This window comes from Triturus cristatus, chromosome 8 (assembly GCF_964204655.1).
Source record: "Triturus cristatus chromosome 8, aTriCri1.1, whole genome shotgun sequence".
NCBI lineage: Eukaryota > Metazoa > Chordata > Amphibia > Caudata > Salamandridae > Triturus > Triturus cristatus.
In genome coordinates this window covers 245597912-245623124 of record NC_140591.1, presented here as the reverse complement: position 1 = coordinate 245623124, position 25213 = coordinate 245597912, and the positions used below count along the sequence as shown (strand labels likewise).

General features: G+C 43.2%; 1 protein-coding gene across 3 annotated transcripts in view; it reads right to left on the bottom strand.

Moving 5' to 3' along the window:
* CEP126 (centrosomal protein 126) overlaps positions 1-25213 on the bottom strand; it is a 315130-nt gene that overhangs the window by 171280 nt on the left and 118637 nt on the right. For all 3 annotated transcript variants that reach the window (XM_085621438.1, XM_085621439.1, XM_085621440.1), the window contains exon 5: positions 23562-23757. In XM_085621438.1, the coding sequence (XP_085477564.1) occupies positions 23562-23757 (196 nt within the window). The remainder of the gene's footprint in view (positions 1-23561; positions 23758-25213) is intronic.

Genomic DNA, 25213 nt, shown 5'->3' with positions numbered 1-25213 from the left:
AGCTCCCTCGGAATGCGCATGTGTCCCACCTTCTGAGGAGCCTCCACTGACTCCCAGTAAGGAAAATAATAATCTTTAAGACTCTGCTTGTTACCCAGAAAGCCCCATATGAGTCAGGACCACAGGACCAGGGTATCACAAACGTATGATTTCATTTTATGCCCCACAAAGAAATCTTTGTTACTCCCACCTGCTGCTAGCCAACATCCCCTGTATTAAAAAGTCTAGATCGGGGGGTAAGGCTCTTTCCTGCCTTGGACCTTCCCTCTTGAACAAAGGGCCCCTCCATCTGAGAAACATCGAATCTACACCTCTGTTCCAGAAAGAAATTAAAACTTGGCTCTATTCATGCTCGTAACCCTTCTTCCCCTCTGCTACCATTCAGCTTTTAGCACCAGGACACTCCTTGGAGTAACAGTGTGCTCTATAAATACCCCCACATAGGCATAGACATATCTGACATATCCAAAAAAGCATCACCAAGCAGCCTAGGCTATTGCAAAAAAATATTTCCCAGGGTATACTGGAGGGTGCATAAAATGTGGAAACTAGAGCTAATCAAGTCAAATACGAGCTGGAGGTGCGATAAAGAAAAGAGTTGATACAGTCATGAGTGGCTAGACTGTCCTCAGGTGGTAGAACTGTGGGATGATCATGATGTAGTACAGTGAATAAGTCTGACTACATATCGGACACTCAGGAAATTCATCAGACCAATATTATAAATGATTTGTCGATGCAGCCTTGCTTTTCCTTACCTACAGAACTCTGCATTAAAATGCTTCCGCCTTTGTACAGCGTTTGTTGCAAAGAAACTGGTAATCACCAAGAAGCATGGGAAAATGTGCTATATTTAAAAGGCTTACTAGAGGAAGGGCGAATGAGTTCCAGAAAATATGCACAACCACATAGAAATGTATGACATTTACGAGTGACTAGAGAACATTAACTGGGAAGCTAGCTAACTCTAGATTGCATGCAATGATTTCCCCAGAGCGTAGGATTCTTATTGTACAGCAGATGTAAATTGATAAAATATAACTATTTGCTGAAACAATTACATCTAGAATTACTAATAATAAAATACGGTACGAAAGCAAAGCTAATGACATCTGGAACGGGCAATGCACATATTTAAGCCCTTATAGCCATCAAGCAACCTGTGATTGGTAGCCCCTGAGGTGTATGTGCACTGTTTGAACGTATTTGGTAAAAACCTTTGCATTTTATTCGCAGTTTCTGCATAGTGCTTTGTTGCGTCAGATGTCTTTATGGTTCTTTATCTTTTCAGCCATGAAAATGGTAACATGTTAATATTTTCTTGCTTTAGACTTTACCCATTTTGGCACCAGGGACTCATGTAGGGTTTTGGCTATTGCAATATATGGTTTGGCTGTGTAGTGATAATCTCCGAACTTCGTGTCTTCTTAATCTCCAAATCATTGCAGAGTTAGATCCAGAGGCCTAGAGCATGCACTTATTCTTCCACTCAGGCACAGCCGTCAGTGTCGTTGTCCTTGCCACCTGAATCTGTTGTGTTTATGCACAGAATATTCACTGTCATTGCAATATATCTTGCTGGGGCCATCAACTCACAGCAAGTAATACTTTCCAACCTGTTCATGCACAGTAGCTCCTAGTATAAGGTCGACAAGACAACCCTGATTGTGGATGGGGGGCCAGCTTTAAACCCCTGCTTTTAGTCAATTTTGCACTGACAGTTATTGGTGATGGTCATGCTATAAACATCTGGTCATTAGCCTTTCCTCTGGCCCTAGTTGTTTGTGGTAGCAAATTTAGTGTTGCCTTAATGGGTGGAACAAATTAATGTTGTTAGCTTCCTCCCAGCCCCCCATCCCATTTCTGACTAATTAAGAGTTTTTGGAGTTGGTTTTTTTTGTGATGATTGCCTTTATCCCCTCTCCAACCTAGAAGTAATACCTCGGGGTTCCCTTGTGTTGTGCAAATTCTCATAGTGACAGCCAACCAATGTGCTTTCTAGAGGTTCGTCATTGTGCTGCGGGTGGTGACTGGTGCCGCCTGCCCCTCTTCGGGCAGCACATTTGCTCCTGCTGTAAGGTAGTGTTGGCCTTCAAACAATGATGAGCAGGGGTGAGGCTCCGTGATGGTGATTAGCAGCTGCGGGGAATCACAGCCTACAGTAAACCAGCTTTCCAAGTTATGAGTAAATAGACTGCTGGGCGTTCACCAGTCAGGACCTGCCTTGCCAGCAGAACGGAAAGTCTTACATTTCTGATTGACTCCTTCTGCGTTATGGATAAGAGACAGTACATGTTTGCTAGTTCATTTAGGTTACTGTAAATTCTTAATTCTTCCTTGTTATGGACATTATAATTTTTATATATTATTTTATTTTTAAGCTAAGGTCGTATTTCTATTAAAAATGTATGCCTTGCAGTATAGATTGGACCGTTTGTGGCGTTACTTGAAATGAAATGAAGAGTACTAATATTATCTCACCCTTAATGGGAAGATATTTAAACACAAGAAAGAAAAAAGATCTAAAAATGATCATGATATGTACAAGGAACATACAAGGAAGCCAAAGTGAGGGAAAACAGGAAATAGTTTTCGCAGCACTCCTGGAACCTACTATTACAAGTGAGTGTGAAGTTTACAGAAGAGTAGCAGGATGGGGGTCCCAAGTCCCTACCTAGTCCAAAAAGCCTAGGTACAAACATCAAGATCTCAGATCCAATTAGGAATCTATTGACAGGCCACAAAAACTCGCTAGCGCTCAAAACTGTTTGGATGCCATTTTCGAATTGTGTAAAACTGAGCAAATGAGCAAGTCTCTATTTTTATGAGAACATCTTCGTTCAAGGACAAAAGCAAGTAACACAGTGAATTCCTGACTCCACTTCTGACAAGTTTTCAACATACTGTAAACAAATTACAAAGAAACTTGGCTGCTCTTGTAGTTTAAAGAAATACTGGCTATAAACTCTGATCCAGTTAAGTGGATTGTGCTCCAGTTGCTAAGTATGACTCATGCTAGATGAAAGGGACAAAAGTTCATGGCTACGAACAGCTCGCTGTTCATCTTTACTTCCAACGATTATTATTCTGGGGCTGTGCACGGTTTATCGGCAAGTTCCTAGCCAATCTACTATTGCAAATGTAGTCTTCTGCCTACAAAGTATCAGTGTGTCACTTCAAATAAGCAGATGCCATTTTTGGTAGCTCCCTGCTAATAATTGGACCTATTTCTCAGAGTAATTAACTTTGTGTTCACCACTTACGGTAAAACCAAAACTTTCTGCTTTTCCAGTAGAAGACCAGATGTTAAAGATTAACAAGCAGGATGAAGGAAGAGAATATAAACACATACTTACAACAACAAAACAAGCATTGGCATAGCCAATAGGTCTCGCCTTTGGGACTTTATAAGTGTTTAGCCAGAGCTATTGGCGTTGCCAATGTCTTTAAGCTATGTTATAGAGCAGTGTGGCAGCTATGCAGCATGTTGAAAAGTTATAATAAAAAAGTGTTATATGCATTTGTGTTACCTCATATACAACCAAGAAGACATTATGTAACAAGCATTGGCATAGCCAATAGGTCTCGCTTTTGGAACCCTATAAGTATTTAGTTATGCAGCACAATATCCTTGGTGCAACAACATCAACTGTTGCATGGCTAAACACTTATAAGGTCCCAAAGGCGAGACCTATTGGTTATGCCAATGCTTGTTCTGTAAGGCCCTGTATTGGACCTTGAAGTCCTGTGTTTCCTAACAGCATTTCTGTTCCAGTTGGTTTTACATTACACCCTCACTCCTTTAACTCTGGTCTACACTTCTAAATGATGGGATACGAGTTAAACATTGGCTGCCTTTTTGGGGTTTCTGATGGCGTGGAAGCCTTGTCTTGCCTTAACATATGTGATGCACAACACCCTCCCAAACTTGCCAGGTGGAGTTGTTGTTGGCATAACCCCTCATTTTCCTTGCATTCATTTATAAATTCCGTTTATGACATATAATGCATGAATTGTGGTCCCATTCCTTTTTCTCTTTGAGGCAACCATCTTTCACCACCACTTATAAACGTGCCAGTGATGGTACACACACTACTTCTAGTCATAATCTCCCTTATTTTTAAAATGTATAATAATTTAATGATCACGTTGCCAAAGGCCTTATTTACATTTATGAATAAATTGGATCTTTATATTGTGTATTTCATTTTTTTCATGGTGTAGCATAATGTGTAATGCAGAATCAACCCAATGATGCACACACAGGTTCAAATCACTTCCACTGTAAATGTTCTCAATGAAAGAAAAGTTATGCATCAAGCTGCATTTTACTCCAAAAGCGGTTCCACGTTTTACCTCTGCTATCAATCAAAATGTTCCAACCCTTAAAGGACATACAGAACACATACATTGCTGGATTCCAGGTTCTTTGCTACAGATGGCACAGAACCTATCTACCGTCTCCTAAAAGCTTTGCGGCCTGTGTTAAGCCGAACTCAGAACTGTCTGGAGTTGCTTTGATTTTGGTAGAAAAATTGTTGTTTTATATATATATAACTGGTACATAAAACCCCTACAGAAACAAACCAGCCCGGAAGACTGCCTCCTGATGACAGGTGCTTCATTGCGTAAAACCAGCTTCAAAAGTCCCTGAAGTGCACAAAGGACATGAAATAACAAGAATTGGTCATCTGCTTTCATTGAATGGCTGGAAAAGGGAGAAGGAATGTGTAATTCTTCTGACAGCTCCCACTGCATTGTATGAGTTAAGTACATACATAGTTTTAACTGTACCTTGACTCGATTTGCCCCACACAACCAACCCTAGCTAAACACTAGGCTCTTAGTTAATGATACATTGTTTTGGAAGAAAGCCAAATTTACATAGACTTGACTGGACGAGTTAATTACTAATATTTAGGGGTATTATTCTATTATGAGACCAATGTAAACGAGGGCCCCTTATTTGTCTTACTGTGGGCCACATACACTCGACTTGAGAGAGCAGAGATACATTAAGTCTGTTCTTGATTGCCATCACATGACTCTGTACAGTGAGATGCCCCATCTGGTAACTATTAGACCAGAACCTGGCATCTGTTGCTGTCTTCGGGGTACCGCGCTGCACACTTTATTGAAAGATTTGTGTACATATGCCAGCCTTCCCTCATAGGCAAACAGTCAAATGTAATCTTCTGGTCTTTCCACTTTCTGTGCACTTCTGCCTTACCTGCTCCGTGAATGTTCCTTTGGGAGGAAGTGGCCTCCCACGTGACCTCCATCAGAGAGAAACTCAGGAATAGGATGTTGGTAGAGTCTGACATCCATGTGCACATCTGGTATGAAGTATTTCTGAGCCTGCGGGAATCAGTGCGCATGCTCTGCTCGGTGAGCCAGAGATCAAAAGATTAGAAAGCGACACAGACGTTCCTGTAGACAAAAAATCACAACATTTTTTGTATGTTTGCTAATGTGCTTTCGAAAGGCAGTGGCTTTATCTTTTTTTACGCCGCTTGATCTTGCAGGTCAGTTTACTTCATCACTGGAGCTGCGTGTTCGACTTTATCCAGAGGTGATTGGCTGCTTCCTTGGCAGGATGGAGTTAAAGGGGTGTAGGCAGTTAGTTCATGTAAGAGTCCTGGGAGGGAGAGTACGGGGCTAAACGGGGACCTGCTCTATACAGTGCGGTTGTTTACTTGCTAAAATCGGCACGCCCCGTTTGGCGCACAGTTAAAGGATGAGAGGGGCAGAGCCTCATTCAGTGATTAGCGAAGTCACGCTTCGGTTCCCGTCCAGCTGAGGTTCGCTGAGAGGCGGGGCGCGCACGCGTGCGGGAAGAGGGGGTGAGGAGGAAAGAAGAAAGATGGGCTGGGGATGAAGGCATCCCAGTCACGTGGTCAGAAGCCTTTGATTTATGTCCAAATGCTTGCGCGGCTGTAAGGACTGCGCTGTTTGGTTAACTTGTTGCAGGAACACCGGGAATGACTTTGCTGATTTGGCGCGCGCGCTTTAAGGGTGGCGAGCGATGCGCTTGAGCGATCTTAATGAGGAAGAGATAGGAAAGCCAGATGGCGGCTGTGCGCGTAACCGCGCGGGTAACCGCAAGCTTTAGGCCACAAGCAAAAGCGTGTGGTCGGATTTTTAAAGCCCACTCACTAAATGTCTCGCCAGAGCAGCGCATTCGCTGGCTCAGGCTAGACCTAAAAGTGACGATTGTTTGGGAAAGAGAATGTAACATCCACAGCTGACAACTTTGGAACTGAGGAAACATATTCAGGTCTTGGTGTGCTCTCCGTGCACAAATCCCAAAAATGAAAAGAGGCAGAAACATGGCGAAATTTTAAATGTAAATACTGCACATGGTGATACATAAGTTATATTATGTGCATTGTGTAGCACTTACTAACAAGTGGTGCAGGAGTTGCAGTACACTGGGGTCTAGGGCTTTGGGGCCCTTTGCGTCACAATAATAGATACTTTAACTTGCGAACAAAGGCGGGTTGGCCCATTTCACATGCATGCATTAGGATCCATACCATCATTGTTATGTCAATGCTTACAAAAATGATTAATGTCTTGTAATGCATCTGGAATTGGGGAGGTCTTCCGGGTTCTGGGTAATTTTTTACCTAATCCAAAGTGCTTTGATGAAACTGTATCTGGGTGTGTTTTGAAATGTTAGGATGGGAGTCATACTTGGTAGCATTCTATTAGGTCAGAATAGTCTAGTGTAAAATATGCTGAATGGTGGCCAACTAGATAGTTTTATGAATTTACATTGGGTAATATGTGTATAAATGTGTGCGCCAAAGGACACTGACGTTTGTTTTGTTCCACTTGGGTTGTCAAGTTCTAGCTTTGGGTGGCTGTTATGTTTTTAGGCATAGCAAAAGACACACAAATGATGGACAGAATGCGGAACAAATCAAACACTCACCCCCAGACTAGAGATCTGGGTTAAAGCCATTATTCTTTTGCTCACCATGCCACCCCAGTTTAGAAGCAGCCATAAGCAAATCAGCCTTGACCCTGCTCCTCATGGGAACAGTCCAGCCCAAACTTCCAAACCAAGTCCTCCCTAGACCGGAAACAAGCATCCTGGGACCGGTTTCACAGCATCATCCCGCATCAGCCAGGCTTTCTTAAATCCAGTGGCACTCCAGAGAGTGAACAACTGAGAACAAATGGGGGAACAGGAAGCTAAAGTAACCAATAGCAAGCAAGATTTTTTACAAGACAACCAATTAGACCAATCCAAAGTGATAGGTGGGGTCAAACCCGACAAAGTACATATAACAGATGATTTCGCAGCGCAAGTGCTGTAGTCACGACTAAAAAGGAGTGTTTCTGTTATATTTTAGGACATTGGATGTGGTGAAGGAATAAAAGAAGAGGCGTTGTATATATTTAAACTGGTAAATGAAATTATCATGAGAGTGTTTATTTAATATAGGAATGTTTCTCTAACGTTATCTGTTAGAGGAAAATAGCCTGGTTTAAAACCAGAAACAGCAGGGGGTTTATTGCAGGAATATATTGCGCCATCCAAGTCTACACCTCATGCACTCTCATCCGGCAAACAGGCACATGCACAGGGGGCAGGGCAGTAGTGAAAGATGACCTGCTTGTTTGAAAACACTGGTTGATGTTTCAATGCATGGGTGTTACAAAGTGATCCTGTACCCCGGGAACCCCCCAACATTTTACTGAATGGTACTGGTGGTAACTGACTCTGACTGACCCTGGACTCTGTCTAACCGGGCCCAGGGCCAGTGCTATGCTGAAAGAGACACATTTAGAATACAGTGAAAACACCTACATACACTAGGGTACACTATGGTATGGGGTGCCCCTGTGATTAGCATGACCTACCCTATCAGACCCCATTAAATAATAAGGCAGGGGGATTAAAACTACCTAGAAGTCCCTCGTCCTACAATGGGGCATGGCAGTTTAGATGCCAGCAGCTTTTTCTGCACTTGCATGTGTGCACTGCTGAAGCCTGAGGTCAGTTTAAAAGCAGCCCTGGGTGGCAGGACTGCATTAAAAAAGTTAATTGTGCCTAAACTCGACTTTTGTGTTTGGGGCACTTAAAAATGGATAACACACCATGTTTTGGCAAATTAGGAACCCCTAGGGTCTGCCCTAGGTGTCCCAGGGGTGGGGGGCAGGTATTTATAAGGCTGACCCTTATAAAATGAGTTTTATATGCCTTGGGTTAAGTGAAATGTCACATTTCACTCCCCACATTGTGATAAAGTACTGCCCAAATTCGACTTTGATGCTAGGAGCACTGTAGAGGGAGGATCTGCAATATTTATACATATTAAGAGCCCCTAAAGTCGCCCCTAATTGTCCCATGGGGTGGGGGTCCTGTAGATATAAGCGAAGTACTTATAAAATATGTTTTTATAAGCCCTAGTGCTGGGAAAAATGCCCACGTCATTTTTCCCATTGCAAATCCCATGCCACATAGGTTAATATCACTACTAACAACAGGGGAACCCTATTCACAAGGAACCAGGGTATTACGTAATGTAGAAAGACAACAGTTCCAGTGGATAATAAGGAATTAATATAAATGATAATATTGCACAATCGCAATAGCACTGTATGGACTATGGTGTCAGGGGGCCAAATAAGTTCTCTACACAGTACATTCAATTAGTTATTTATGAAAAACAGTAATCAGTATATACACTTCATTAAATCAAAACTTGTGCATAGTGTCCCCAAGTGAAACATGGAACCAAAAAGGTGACTGTACATTGTGAAACGAATTTATAATACAAGGTTTCCATAAAATTATGTAGAACGGCCAATTTGATACAGTTTGAGGACAATCCACATATCCAATGATGCAGACTGAGCAATGGTCCGTCCTATACACTAGTCGACGGCGTTTCGACCCTTCTGCAATTGTAGGGTCTCTTCAGGACTGTCAATACAGGGACATCTGAGTTACAAATTTATTCTTAGTGACGTTGTGGTGCCTTGTGTAAAAGTGAAAAAGGAGAGAAAATGAACTCACGCGAGTACCCAGCCGGGTTCTCACGAGATGGACCTTGAATTTCCTTTGATGTCTAGGGTCTTAATAACGCTGCGATGTGCAGACTTCCATCAGTGTTGCCTCATGTGCACCGTATGTGAAATCATGGCACCAGTAACGGACCCAGACCCAGGGAGGAAGCAGCGTTATCCGCGGAGATTCGTCCGCCAGCCTCTGATATCATATACTGAACGATTCTACCATGATTTCACATACGGTGCACATGAGGCAACACTGAAGGAAGTCTGCACATCGCAGCGTTATGAAGACCCTAGACATCGAAGGAAATTCAAGGTCCATCTCGTGAGAACCCGGCTGGGTACTCGTGTGAGTTCATTTTCTCTCCTTTTTCACTTTTACACAAGGCACCACAACGTCACTAAGAATAAATTCGTAACTCAGATGTCCCTGTATTGACAGTCCTGAAGAGACCCTACAATTGCAGAAGGGTCGAAACGCCGTCGACTAGTGTATAGGACGGACCATTGCTCAGTCTGCATCATTGGATATGTGGATTGTCCTCAAACTGTATCAAATTGGCCGTTCTACATAATTTTATGGAAACCTTGTATTATAAATTTGTTTCACAATGTACAGTCACCTTTTTGGTTCCATGTTTCACTTGGGGACACTATGCACAAGTTTTGATTTAATGAAGTGTATATACTGATTACTGTTTTTCATAAATAACTAATTGAATGTACTGTGTAGAGAACTTATTTTGCCCCCTGACACCATAGTCCATACAGTGCTATTGCGATTGTGCAATATTATCATTTATATTAATTCCTTATTATCCACTGGAACCGTTGTCTTTTTACATTACATAGGTTAATATGGCAAGAAGTTATTAAATAATAACTCCTGATAGGAGAATGATGGAACTTCCATTCAAAGACTTCCTAGAATGGCAGTGATGAATCCAACAATATCATATTATTGAATTTCTCCTAAAATGTACAGACAAGAAGTTATAAGACTTTCTTGTTTGTAAGTCCAGATTCAGCTTTCCAGTGGTCTGTCCGGATTGGTCAGAGTTAAGTGGATTATCCAAGCTGCTTTGAAGAGGTGATAAAGAGCCCCTGGGGTTAACCAGCTCTGCTGGGAGGGCAGGGTGCTGCTACACAGGAATGCCAGAGCAGGGGGAGGAGTTGTAAACCATGATCTTCAAAGGGAAGGGGAGGCTTCAGTGTCATTTACAACTTCACTCTTTTGACCCAAAGCCAGAGCTAGGCTTATGGAAGGAATGAGCAGATGCAGGGGGGAAGAGGCTATGGAAAGTAGCTATCCTAGGGGTGTGTTTAGCCAGCTCTTACCTCCCTTCTGGAAAATCAGCCATTATGAATGTGGAGGATTTGGTGCACTCTAGGACAAAATAATGCCACACTCTACAGGATGTGGTCATATCCTTGGGGAGTTGCCCTGCTCCCATTGGTTAGGAGTGACCTCCTGCTTGACCCAGCCACAGTCTCTCAGATCTGCTGCTTGAAACTTAAGAAAGCAAGACATTGCCATGCTGAGAAGTTGGGGTGCAAATTCTAAGGCCTGTCCTCTGAAAACTGCACCAGCTGAAACTACAGCCCTGTGGATTACTTTGCTGTAAAAGAACGAAAGAGTGAACTCCCTGCAAGCTACGGGTTAACAGAGCTCACCTGGAACATCGCTACCAAGGATCCTCAACCTGGAGAACTACCAGTGGATTTGTAAGGGTTTTGTCCAAGTGGATTGTGGGAACTGAAGTCCTCAACTTTCAATGACCATCTTGGAGCTTCCAGTCCCTTGGAGTGAGTTTGAAACACTTTGGTACCCTTTGGGGAACTTCAGGAAGAAGTTCCACAAGTTTGGAGAACTGTGGAGTAAATTTGGAAAAAAAAGCTCCACAGGGGGACCGACTCAACCTGGTCAGCCAAGCCGCCTGCCTTCAACCGTGAGCCGGCCAAGCCATCCAGGTTTGTCCCGCTAAAAGCTCCGTAGGTCTGACATCCAGAGTTTGACCAGGAGTAGAAGAAATCCAAGGCCGGCGAACCCTCAGCGAATCTGGCCCGGTGAAGAGCATCGAGGGACCCCACGAGATAAAGCTCCAGAAAACTTTCTATGTCCGAAGGTAAAAACTGTGACCGAGACCTACCGCGAGGGGTAGTCGCAGGGTCTCCATCGCGGTCAGCCAGAAACTTTGACTTCGAGCCGGTCTATCGCAACCAGATATCCCAATATGGTGCTGTAAGTTTCTAAGTGCTATAAAGTGATAAATCTTTCAAAATTCATATCTCCAGTTCCCTGTATTGGATTTTTTGTAGTTTTGGTGTCATTTTAAAGATAAAAATAGTTCCTATTGTTAGAAATTGGTGTTGGATTTTTATTAGGTGTTGTGTCTTAATTTGTTACTGAATTGGTGTTTTTAAATGCTTTTCATACCTGTCTTTGAAGTTAAGCCTGCCTGCTCGCAGCTAAGCTACCAAGGGTTGAGCATGGGAATAATTTTCTAAGACCTATTCTGAGCCCTATACTGTGTTAGTGGCCTTATTGCCAGTGCAGACCTACATTACCCCTACCAATAATCCACTTCCAACAATGGGGCAGGCTGTTTTTACAGCAGGTGATCCCCTGCAGGCTGGCATAGTGTATGACTTTACCTACCTACATGGGGATACCCGGGAACTCTTATGCACCCTCCTAAAAGGTGCAGTCAATGGGGCACATTATATGTACACCACTTCCTATGTGGCAAGAACTCAGTGTGTTTCCCAAAACCCTGTTTTGCTCTGAACACACATTTGTAATACAGTGTGGGCAGAAGTACAAAAGCATTTTCTCATTTTCTGTATTACACAAGTGCCCCGGGGGCGCAGCAGGCATTTGTGCCAGCTACGTGTGCCCCTGGAGAACTTTGGTATTACAGAACAGGCTGCAGATGCTAGTGCGGCCCCTTTTGTAATACAGATAGCGCTGATGCACATACAATGCCAGCAATATTCTTAGCGGGCATCCCGCATTTGCATGGAGGCGCGGCCCAATGCAAATGAGGGAATCACTTTGTCTCTGTGCCCGCGCCATATTATCGACATGGCTGCAAAGGCAAACATGCCTTTAGAAGGCCTACAAAGTGCACCACAAAAATGTGCTGCAATTTCAGTCCGTCTTCTAAATGCAGCCTCATAAAGGAATGAAATAGGGTCCCCTGGACCACAAGACATCCCCTTGCAGGCGGGTGCAGTCACACACAGCACCCACCTTCGAAGGGATCTCTAATCTTTTTTAAAAGTGCAGGCGGGTAGCTGCCTGGAAAGTGAAACTTTGAGCAGCATTTAAACAGCTGCTCTATATTTCTCTTGAATGCGCTGCCCTGGGGGCTGCGCAAGTACGTGCCTGCCCCGAGGGCAGCACATTCTTCCTGATAGTGCGCACTTTACATGTTTGCACCCAGCACACCTGCTTTAAAGTGAGTATTGTCGCAAACATGGAAAGAGCACCCTAGCTATAATACGGGTCCAGGGCGAAAAATTAGCCCTCTTACAATTTCTATTACAAAACGGGCCGCACAAGCCTCTAGGGCCCCTTCTGTAATATGGAAGTGCCCAAGGGGCCGAAGGGGTGAAAAAACTGGGCACAAATGCTTATTGCACCCTCCAACACACAGGAGTCCATCTCTGCATTAAGTCGAAAACACATGTCTGCATCTCAGTTCAACTTAAACCATGTTGTTTCAATGACAAACAATATTTTGGTCATACATTTCTGTTCATTGTCTAGAAAGGAAGATGCCATTGTGTGAAATATCCCTCTATTTGGAACTTGATTCCCATCCCTTTTGGATTAGGACGTAAAAAGTCTCTAGCCCTACGATAGTCCAGTGCAAGACGGCATTTTCAGAGCATTGTGCTAAATACAAGAGGACAGGTAGTGTGCAGGGCACCATGGCTAGCAAATGACATCAGTTCTAGGTTAGGGCATTTAGCTTGCAGAACTTCCCTTATCCTGCTGTTATGCCTAAGCATCTGCCCAAGATTTTCAGAACCATCTTCTCTAATATGTAACAATGCCTAGGCAGCCTAAAGTATTGGTTTTCAAATTTTGAAATGAAAAAGCCCCTCAGAGCAAAATGTTTTTGCACAAGCCCTCCCTCAAACTTTGGAATGCAGGAGGGCCAAGAGGAGGGGAGGGGCTTGGGGAGGAGTTAGCTTATTTAGCATTTGGCAGACAGGGTATACCGCTACAAACTTGGCAGAGTAGTCTCTTTGTCAAACTGATGGTCTATCTGCTCTATGTAGAGTTGCGTGATCCATCATGTATCTGCAGAGAGAGTTAGCGGAAACCTTGGACTGATTGCTCCATGGATAACGAGCCGTCGATCCAAGTACCTCAGACCATGCCCCCTTATATACTGTTTTACATACATGGGTGTCTCTGCAGCGTGGGGATTGGTGACAGTCTGACAGTGTGGGGATGGGTGACATTCCGACGGTGTGGGGATGGGTGACAGACTGCAACAAACGGACGACATACCCAGGATAATTACCATGCTAATTACCATGCCTCACAGTATCACACAATTACATTAAAATAACCTAGAAATGCACTGAAAAAGTGAAAAAAACTTTTAAAAAGCCAAAGGTTTAAGTGACCTTATAGTTAGACCTTGTAACAACAACTGGCATTAAAAAAAAAAAAAAAAGAAAAGGAAATTCACAATGTATAACTTACTGAGCTAACTACAACTTGTGCCCTTTCCATGCACTTCTTATAACCTACATATTACATCACTCAAGACATGTTCAATGACATTATTGATGTTTTGGAACCCCCCCACCCCCATTTTTCTTGGACCCCGCTTGATGGATCATTCTGAAACTTTCCAGGAAGGAGTTGAGGTGGATGAACTTTTTTTTGGGATTGTGTTGTGAAGATTTGTCAAATGGTCCCAAAGTCATTAGCAACATAAAAACGATCTTTCTATAGAAACTCTAATCTAAATATATCTAAACAGTGAAAACTCACTTGATGCACGTTCCTGGGTCAGCCATGTAGAGACACTATATCAAGAAGACCAACATAGTCTCCACCTAAACTACGACCACGTTGGGACTGGCAAATTAGACTCTTCCGCCAAATTCAAAGTTGACCTTGAGACAGCTTTAGTCACCAGAATTCTAAAAAAAATCAGACACAACGGAGCCCCGGGTCCTAATGGCCTGCCCGGCTCTCTGTTCAGGGCAAACATAGAATTCTGGTCCGAGACGCTGACGCTTCTCTATGTAGAATTCCGGCTCCTGGGGGATGTGCCAGACTCCTGGAGAGGGTCGCTTCTTTATCCAATCCACAAGAAAGGTCCAAAATCCAACCCGCATAACTATCGCATGATTGCTCTCCTGGACATCGAGGGCAAGGCCAGCTCCATCTTGGCAGAGTTAACCCACTGGGCAAGTTCCGAAGGTCTTTTACCATTCTTTCAAACAGGGTTCAGATCTGGGGCATCGACGATTGATAACATAATAGCCCTTTCCTATCTGGCCCACCAAGCAGTTATTCGCAAAAGTCTCCCTCTCTTCGCCTGCTTTATTGATTATTCAGCAGCGTTCGATGGTGTAGACCGAACAATCCTTTGAAAGAAGCTGGCACTTTGGAACATCAACCCCGCGTTGTTGAAAGCAATACAATCATTATACCATAAAACTTGGGTCAGAATTAAACTCTCCAATACCTCAGCAACAGAGAAAATAAAAACAGACCGGGGTTTAAAGCAAGGGTGCGTTCTAGCACCGCTCCTGTTCAATTTGTATACCGCTGATATGGGCCAAGCCTTGACTGGATCAGCATTGGCTACGCCGAGGATCGGGGACACCAAGATACAGCTTATTCAATACGCCGACGACTTGGTCCTTTTAGACCACACCAAAATAGGTCTACAAAAAGCACTGTCGGCCTTGGCAATTTACAACGTGACCCACAAGCTGATGGCCAACCAATCTAAATCTAAAGTTGTCATCTTTGGCCATCACCCGAATAAGAAATTAGCAAGATGGAGCCTTGGCCAGCTGACATTGGAAAGTGCACAAAAATACAATTACCTGGGCGTCCGGCTCACTGAATCAGGGCGTCCGTGTGCTCAACTGCACAAAATCCAAATGAAAGGGAAATGCATTACTTATGCTCTCTGCAAATTACAAGCCACTTTGCACAGCCCAACCACGACGGCCATCCGAAGAGTTTTACGCGCAAAACTAATGCCCGCCCTCACTTACGCCCAACTAGCATTCCCCGGAAAATTAACGAAAGAACTAGAAAAAATACATTGCAGTGCCCATAAAAGGCTGTTTCATCTACCTGCGTGCACCCGTAATACATTAGTGCGCTTAGAATTCTCCTTGAACCATCAAACGCTGGAAGAAATGGCCCTTCTGTGCAAATATTACTTTCTTACAACAGCGGCCCAAGAGAAAACTATGAAGGCGGTTTTAAAACATATTTTCTGCGAACCTGGGAATCCATGGTCAACTGCCCTCGCAGCCGGAGTAGACCAGCTCAAATTAGCCCTTGAGAACTGGAACCCCAAGATCATTAAGGACTCCGCCATCAAATGCACACTTAAAAAACAAGTTTGCATCCACTCTCGCGCTCTAGACCTGGAACTGTTGGACAAAAAAGGCCTGCACGAAAGCCAAACCCTGCCACAAAAAGGGTTCAGTTCTAAACATCACCTCACGCAGGCCGTGGGAAGGGCAGCCTTACTCAGGATCTTAGCATCCAGATTACACCCTCTGCCACTTCAAGAAATATACAACACCAAACTGAGAACACCGGCGAGTAAGGGCTGCCGGCTCTGTGATTACAAACACGAGTCTCTGGCCCATCTTTTATTTTGTTGCCCGGCCTTGCGCACAGCTCGCAGTCTCTATCTTCGGCCAATTCTATTACAACTGGGCACTCGTACAGCCAAGGAGGCGATTCATCAATTGTACACATTGAACACAGTAAAACATATGGCCTCGTTTGGCAAATTCATCAAACAGACTCGATTACTGCTGATGGCTCCATCACTTGGAGCCCCAGTCAACTGCAAGTCTGCTTGATGTCCATGGATTTTTAATTATTGCCTTCTTTTAAATGCTGATATTTTCTGTTCTATGCTAAAGTTTTATGTTATGGTTTTAAGTAACCAGCAATAAATGTATTCATTCATTCATTCATTCATTATATCTAAACAGTGGAGATCGCCACTGTTAAATTTGTAGGAAAAAGTACCCCCTGCTGTAATTTATAAGGATATTGCAAGTCCCATGAGTACATAGAGGAACAAGGCTGGAGGCCAAAGTTCTTTACAAGGTTATGGAACTCCAAGGTGATTTGCAATATCCAATATCCTTATCATGTACAGCAGGGGTACTTTATTCATTATAATACATGGTCAAACCATCACCTTTTGCACTTAAATCCTTGGTGTGCAGATCTTTAATATGAAAGAGTGAACATTTTTGCAAACATGAAGAATAAAAATAGAATCTCTAGTGCAAAATTAAACACATTAAAAAGCTGTTAGTTATTTGTTGCAAATATACTAGAATCAATTAATTTAATACTCAAGAATACATAAAGAACTCTGTCTTTTTATTATGTATACACAAGTTCCCACATAGAATATAGGTTAGCTTAATCCTGATACAGGGAAGCCTTGGATCCTTCATTACTCCCCATCCCTTCTTAGAGCAGGCAAGGATGGACTTAATCTCAAAAGGTAAGACACAGTAAAAATGTAAGGCAAACCAATACTTGCTCTAAGTCAACAACACGCTCAGTTTATCTACGACTCTTCCAACATTACAAAATTATGAAACCACTCTCAAAAGAGTGTATAAATGTAACTAGAAATTCCAAAGCGGTTTTTCAATGATGTTTGTACAACAAACCTAAGTGTATTCCCACGGTTTACATAGACCTTAAAATCATAATGGAAATGTTTGTCTTCATCCTATGTGATAAAAAAAAATTCAACGAATTAATCTTTTTTTGGGGGGAGTGTAAAATGGATGGTAATTCCTGAACACAAAATACTCGCACGTAGTTCACAATCGGCGTTTTGATCTAATTAAAAGACATTCCGGTGCTCCCTGTCCTCTGTATTTTTGGCACTGGGAGTTTATTTGTAAGCGCACTTTTACTGCAGAGACACTATGTGGGCAAAGAGTAAATGCATTTAAAAAGGTGAATCTTATTGGAAGACGTCCAACCCAGCTGACCCCCCCCCCCCCCCCCCGATCTGTGGCTCTCCGTTCTACTGTTAACCATTAACTTCTTCGCTTGGTGTTTCCTCTGGAGTGCATCGTTAACCTCAGCCTGAACTTTGCTATCAAAGGAAACTTCCTTGTGAAGGCAAAAGTTGATAGTGAACACGGGTGCAGAAGGCTGAAACAAAGAAATCTGTGTTGTGGACACACTGGGTTGCAGTCAAACCACACCGGTGCCCCAGGGCACGGAAATTACTTGGGGCGCTATTACCGCAATATTACGAGTCTTATCTTGAGCAATGGGATAGGGCCACAGGACTCACTGTTTGCGCACCCAGTTGCCACATTTTTGCTCTTATTTCTGGCACTTTTCTCTGCGTATATATAATATCTTAGGTATTTTTATGGAAAAAATAAGCAGAGACAATTCTGGAATGTAGTATTCCCTCACAACTTTTAATCCCGACTCAAGCAGAAACTCCTGTGTCTGACAGAATCGGGATTTATAAGATACTTAGAATGAAGAGTTTGTCTATTTAATTTAATTAAATAGATTTACTGTAACATTGGAAGTTGTTCTAATAGTTAAAGAATCAAGAGAATTTGTTTACAATGTAAGCAATCGAGTCCTGCAATTAAAGGCCTGTAGGAATACAATGAGGTAAAATTGTCCAGTGGAAGCAATGTTACCACGCTGTGGTCCATGTTATGACTTGAGCAGAGCAGGATTCAGCTCCCCTCAGTCATAGGTGTACCGTCGTTGTCGGACCTGGGGTTACTGGGCGTAGGATCAGTGGCTTTGATGTAACCGTCTGGAAAACCCATCCAGTATAGTTGTCTTGAGATATGGCTGTGTTACAGACCACACTTGGCCCTGGGTCCCATCCAACCCTCGCACCCACCAAACATAGCACAGGCAGCATGCCCCTGCTTGGTTAACACCCCTGCCCTGAACCTTCCAACTGCAAGTGAATCTGGTATCCTGAGTTTCTTTTGGCTCATCACCAACAAAAGCTTGTGCGTGTGCCAAGGTCTAGGGCCAAACTTGTCTTTGAGACCCAGAGCCTGTTCCTGAACCCTGGAATATAGATCCACATCGCCTGTCTGGAAACTAAGCTTGAAAATGGAACCCAAACCTTCCAACTTTGATCCAGCTTAAAGCTGCTTCACCAACCAAGGGCGATAGTACTCCACTGAGTACTAGAAGAACTGCCACAAGGCAGGGCTGACAGCCATTAACCCAGAGGTGATGGAAAACATTTTGAAAGCTTCACATTTTGCTAGAGAAGTAGTGGGTGCTGTGAGTGAGTCTGAGACAAGGAAACCTGCCTGTCTCTTGAGAGGGGAGAAAGGGAGTGCCTTGCTCTGCACAAGAGGTCTGCCTGAGGAGGATAAGGCAAGCAGTCGAGACTGGGAGAGGAGAGGCCTAGAAGAAGCAGTCTGCAAGGGAGTGTATCTGAAGCAAACCGTGATCAACCTGAGGATCTACCGACCCCCCTCCCCAACTGAAGATCGGTTTGTCAATGGCGTTTCACCCGAGTACCATCTTCTGTCACCGCCACAGAAGAAGATAGACCTGTGCAGACTGCCTTTGCCATACCCGAAGACTCACAGACACACCTAGACCCAAGGGAATGGATTGCCTACCGTGAGCGCTGGAGCTGCATGTCCAGAGCGTCTCCAACAAGCTGCTGCCATTTGTATCCAGCCAATGTGGATTACAGCAATTAGAACAGGGCTGCCTTTAAAGTCTGCGGACCTCTAGCAGAGCCCACTGACTTTTGCCATTTTAAAGGGCATTCTGAGCTTTGGATGAGAGGATGAGAACTCAGGTAGTTTTTAAACATATGAATAAGTGTCAGTCTCATAGCAAAAGGAGTCAAACGTATTCTTTCCATACAACAGAGCAATTGCTTTTCAGAGATGATACTGCTTTGGAGTTCACCATTATGCCTGCCTCGAGGGAAAAAACATTGCATGACCTACTGCTTCACAGCAAGAGAATGAGGAAGTAATCCATACAGGGGATACTGTGGAGGCTGAGTGGATGATCGTAGACCCCATAGGGTGGGAGTTCTTCACCCATGCTACTGGAGAGAAGTTGTTAAATGTCCAAAGGTGACGTGCAAACTGTTTGATGCAAAGATGAGTAGAGGGCAAAGATTATGGGGCATATTATCAAGAAACGGCGTTAAAATTATTGCCGCTTTAGCGGCAGAAAACTGCTGCTAAAGCGGCGATAATGGGCTTGATAATATGCCGCAGAGAATTCCCATAGAAGCCCATGTTCTGGTGTCAACATCGGCTTCTATTGGAATTCTCTGCGGCATATTATCAAGCCCATTATCGCCGCTTTGGTGGCAGTTTTCTGCCACTAAAGCGGCAATAATTTTAACGCCGTGCTTGATAATATGCCCCTATATATTTTTTATGGAACATGTACCATGCGTTAGTACTTCAAGGTCAAGCATGAGGAGTTTACAACAAAATTCCAACTACAACAGTGCAAGGACAAGAACCATTATATAGGAACACCAGAAAGTGTCCCTGAGGAGGTACAGAAGGAAAGTGAAAACCAAAACAGCTCTTATAACTCAGCATGTTAGCCTCGTACTACATGCAGTGCAAAATCAATATTTGGTGTGGTGAACCAAATGCCAGGAATGAGAACTAGAAAATATTAACCAATGAAGAAAAAATTGAAAATTGAATTCCATAAAAGTTTAAAATAGTCATTTGCAACTATGGTTTTAGCACAGTCATAAAAAAAACCATAAACTCAAAACAATCTATGAAGATAAAAAAAAAACATAAAAACTAAGGGTTCTTCTAAGACACAAATCAACAACAACAAAAATTGATTGTCACCAATAACTCCAAGAATGGCCAGGCCCTGAAGCCACCCGTTGTGAAGAGCCCAGCTCAACCCCCTGCTGCACACAGGAGAAATCTGTGCGAAGAGGACATGGGTGCCTGCAAAGGGTTAGGTGCAGAGCCTGGCCTCAGGCCAGGCACTTTGGCCCCCTAAAGGACATGCTCAAAGACCATACACAGTAGGGGTTGGTAGTATATTATCATAAAACCCCAGAAAGCCATATTTAAAAAAAAAACTTCACTTAAAATTAGGTTATGGTTAGGATTTGCTATGATATCTAAAAGTAAAAAAAACTCTCAAGTTCGCTTTAAAACCAGAGATAAAATGAAGTTATGGTTACAAACCATTGAACTTTGCAAGTTATGGTTAGTTTTGCAATAACTCTCAGAACCACACCGCAAACCGTAACTTGCACACCAAATGGACTCCACATTTCTACCCAAAGTAACAACCCATAAACGCACAACCTCATTACATTACAACACACGCTCAAACCTACAAATAAAACTACATTCATAGCATTAGAGGTAATATGAAGTGTAATCTGTAAGATTATTTATTATATTTGTAATTGCATCTGTCACATCAAGGATGAGGTCACTGCATTTTGCATACTAATTATGATCATGGTGGTAATGCTTAGAAAAGTTTTGGGTGAAGAATTCTTGCTTACCAGTTCTTCATTAGAATGGACCGTACGCACCTTAGCCCAGGGAAAGAAAATTGTAGGTTAAGGCAAATACTCCAAGGGCAGATTTGTAGTCTCAATTCGGACTTTGCAACTGCAAACATGCTTTCTGCAATGCAGTAAATCATTTTAGAAGTTGGTCACTTTTTTGAGACTCCCAAAATGGATTTAGAAATGGATAAGTCCAAATAACTGACTAACCTATCCACCACTCAAATTACTTTCATATTTCACTATATTAACTCAATACTAATCCTTTATGGGTTCCGGAATAGCGTGCTACTTGCCGAAAAAGCTCTTGGATGCTTCGTCAGGGGTAGTAAGCACTATATAAATGCAATTACAATACAATAAGTAATCATAATATGGAGGGTGCGTTTTGTAGGGGTCCTTCTCAAACAGCAATTCATGTTCATATGTATCAATGGTTTAGGACCAAAATAGCAGCCCAAAAACGTTGAAAACGTGCTAAGGCCCAATGGGGTAGTAACCCATGCAGGAAAAAGGAAGAGGTTCTCTTGGAGACTTTACCCCTTGGTGAATCTAAACAAAAGAGTGGTGGGAGTAGGCAGTGGTACAGGGGACCACAGTGTATGGTCAAACAAACTTTTAAAAGGGTTAAACTCGTATATATCTATATATATCTATATCTATCTATATATATATTCATATAAAAAACCATAGGTTTCACACACGTTATAGTTAGGAATTAGCATTTAAAAAACCTTGCAAATTCACTTAAAAAACCATAGGTTTCACACATGTTATAGTTAGGTGGACATTTCACTCGTAAAAAAGCAATGAAATTCCCCCGTTATAGTTAGTTCAGATAACTATAACTCACGCGCCCGCTATCCACTGCTCATGACGTCACATATTACATCACTCATGACATGGTCAGTGGCATCACTCATGACATCACTGATGACATCATCCTTGTGATAGAGTGGCGGTGCCGCGAGTTATAGTTATCTGAACTATCTATAACGGGGGAATTTCATTGGTTTTTTACGAGTGAAATGTCCACCTAACTATAACATATGTGAAACCTATGGTTTTTTAAGTGAATTTGCAAGGTTTTTTAAATGCTAATTCCTAACTATAACGTGTGTGAAACCTATGGTTTTTTATGTGAATTTGTACGGTTTTTTAAATGCTAAGTTATGTATGAATAATATATATATTTTTTTAAGGTTTTTCACCGTGCGCGCACTGTGCGCGCACCCCAAAATGTTTTTTTCACCCTTCCGGGTCCTTTAGGGACCCCCTGACAAAGGCTAGGGGGTCAGAAACTCTCTACCCTGTCCCCTTTTAACGCTCGCCACCTCTCTTTTTCACACTCGCACCCAAAACAAACAAAATGGCAGCCGACACTTCCTGATTTCGACCGATTCGAACGTTGACTGACATGTAACCACCAATCAGAATTACGCTCGCGCACGGTGCGCGGCTATAGATATTTATGTGATTTAACTGCAATTTTCTCAGGAACTACTGAACAGATTGACACCATATATGCAAAAGGCACATCCCTGACCTGAGGACTACCTCTCTGCCAAATTTCAAGTAATTCTGTTCAGCCGTTCGGGCTGTACCTTCGACTAAAGGTCCTATGGGAAAATGCATGGGGAAAACGCGTTTTGGGACCCCCCTTTTCCTCGGCCCCCGCTTGACGAATCACTCCGAGACTTTCAGGGTAGGAGCTGAGCGGAGCGCCCCATTAGTTTTTAAAATTTCACGAGGATTCGTCAACTGGCGCCAAAGTTATTCAAAATAGAATGTTCAGATTTCCTATGGAAACACGGTCCTAACTATAACTATCTACTGGCGACCGCCAGTAGATAATATACATATAGAGAGATAGATAGATAGATAGATAGATAGATAGATAGATAGATAGATAGATAGATAGATAGATAGATAGATAGATAGATAGATAGATAGATAGATAGATAGATAGATAGATAGATAGATAGATAGATAGATAGATAGACAGTGTGGGCTGTATTTTAAAAAATAGGCTATAAAAGTGATGACAGACATGGTGCTCTGCTGACCCCAGCAGACCACTATCTCTGTGATAGGCGCCAATAGCAGTGAGTCACAATTTGCGCACTACCTCATGAATATTGAAGAGCCAGGTCGGATTGCAACCTATTATGATTCCAAAATTTGCGGACCTACTTATTAGCATATAGGTCGGTTTGCAAAATTTTACAGGGGTCGCAAAAATACTAGCACGAAATTGAGACAAGTAATTTGTGACCAATGTTTCGTACATCTGAGCCACAGACAGTTCGCAGCAGGGGTGCAGACATCGTTAATGCACCGGGAACAGCGGTCCCTAGCCCCAACGGTGTGGGGAGACCCATGCACCGGGAACCCCCATTATACCCGTTACTAGAACACGACTGGAGACTGGACATTTTTCTCTTTTAAATACTGCAAGAGGAATTTAGTGAGCCACGCTTACGTTAGAAGTCAAGGTAAACGACTTCACGCACACATGCTCTGCTTCGGAAATGAGCTAAATATTTTTGCAAACAGTTTTTGCAATATATTGCATTTGGATGGATATATTTCTTTTTTACACAGTAGTATATGGCACAAAAGCTTACACATTTAGGATAGGATTCATTCGAAGATATTTAGCATCCCCTAGTGGTGATTTTATGAAAAAACTGAAGGTACAAACGTACAGAGATGTTTTCCTGAATCAGGCAGGCATACCTGTAAACTATTAATCTGCTGATCTTCTAAGAGGCGCTGAGCTTCCACTAGGTGCTGCTTGAAGAAAATCTGGTTGTTGTGAAAGTTTACTCCAACGTTTTCCTGTATCATTTTGTCATAGTCTTCATTTGATGGCACGTGTTTCTGGAACCAGTGGCCATTTAAAAGGATAGTAGAGGAGGGAGAGTCTACATTTCTTGAAAGGAAAAAATGCAAAATAATTTATATGTATACTAATTTTGTTCTTGAATTAGTTCATAATTTTTACGCATACAATTAAGCGATTATTCAAAATTCTAAACATGTGTGGGCAGTTCCCAAGGGTAAGACCCGATTACTGCAACAAGAACCTTCTTAGTAATGTGTCCTTAGCATGATCAAAATGTCCTACCGCCTTCCCTCTTTCTTTGTGCGCTGCTCACTGTGATCTCGTCTTCTACCTCTCTGTTAACACACTTAACCCACTCCCCCAGCACTGCCTCCAAACAGCTCCCTCTGTGCCCCGAGACTCACTGCCCCCTCCCCTTCTGCTCTTTTTATATCTCCCTGTAGCCTCCGCATCTACTCCCATCAGCCTCCTCTCTCCCTCCTCTAATCCCCTACCCCTACCCCTACCTCCTATCACCCACCCACTCACAACCCACACTCACTACTTCACATCCCCACCCTCCACCACTGTGCCCCACAAAACCCTCTCTCAACACCATCTCCCCTTCCTCCCTCACCCCTTGTCCTCTTTCCTCCTACTTCACCTTCGCATTCTACCCCTTTTAATATCCGCATACCCTCCTCATTTCACCTGCCCCATCTATTTCTATCTCCTGACCCCATCCCTCCGCCTTGGAATCTGAAAGCCTCCTTCCCCACCCCCATCTCCAATCCCCTACTGCCAACTGTGGCTTCAACTCAGCTTCTGTCCTGATGGACCTTCACCAGTTCCCCTTTCACCGTGCCATGCCAGTGTCTCTTTTTCCTACCACACCAGATACACTCTTCTCTCCCCCCACAATGCCCACTCTTCTGTATCCATCACACCCCCGCCAGACCCCGTTCAGGGGGCCGCAGGGTAGATGGAGGTTACTGGGCCCCAGCCGTTGTGGTTGAGGTAATTTGTCACCGGTGCCCTGGGCCAAGTACAACCTTTTCCGCAATTGACTCTCCAGGTAGGAAGGGCAAGCATTCTCAGACTTCTCAGGGAGGTAGTAAGGAGCTGGGTACAGGCTCAGAACCCAACATTCAATCAAAGCAGAATAACTTAATTGGCCACCCCAGTGCTCGTCTTTTTAGAAAAGGAAGCATTTTTTCATCTCACAGAAGTAGTAAATACTACACAATTCAGTCCAGTATACAGAGCAGCAGTCCAGCCACAAGTCTCCCTTGTGGCGCTACGCTTGCGGATCCCGTCATTCTGTCTCGGATTCGGGTAACACTGACAAGCGTGTCCTCTCCCAGCAATAATGGAAGGAGCATGACTCAGTCTCAGGTGCAGATTCTGGTGCCCCATAAATCAAATGCACAATCAATGCATGAGTCTCAAATGTTCCTACCCCTGGTGGTGCAGTGGGCATGTAGTTAGCCTCGAAGTCTCTTACGTTCAACTGGCATAGATCAGGTGGCATAGTTTTCGCTCTGCAGGCACAGGCCACAACAGC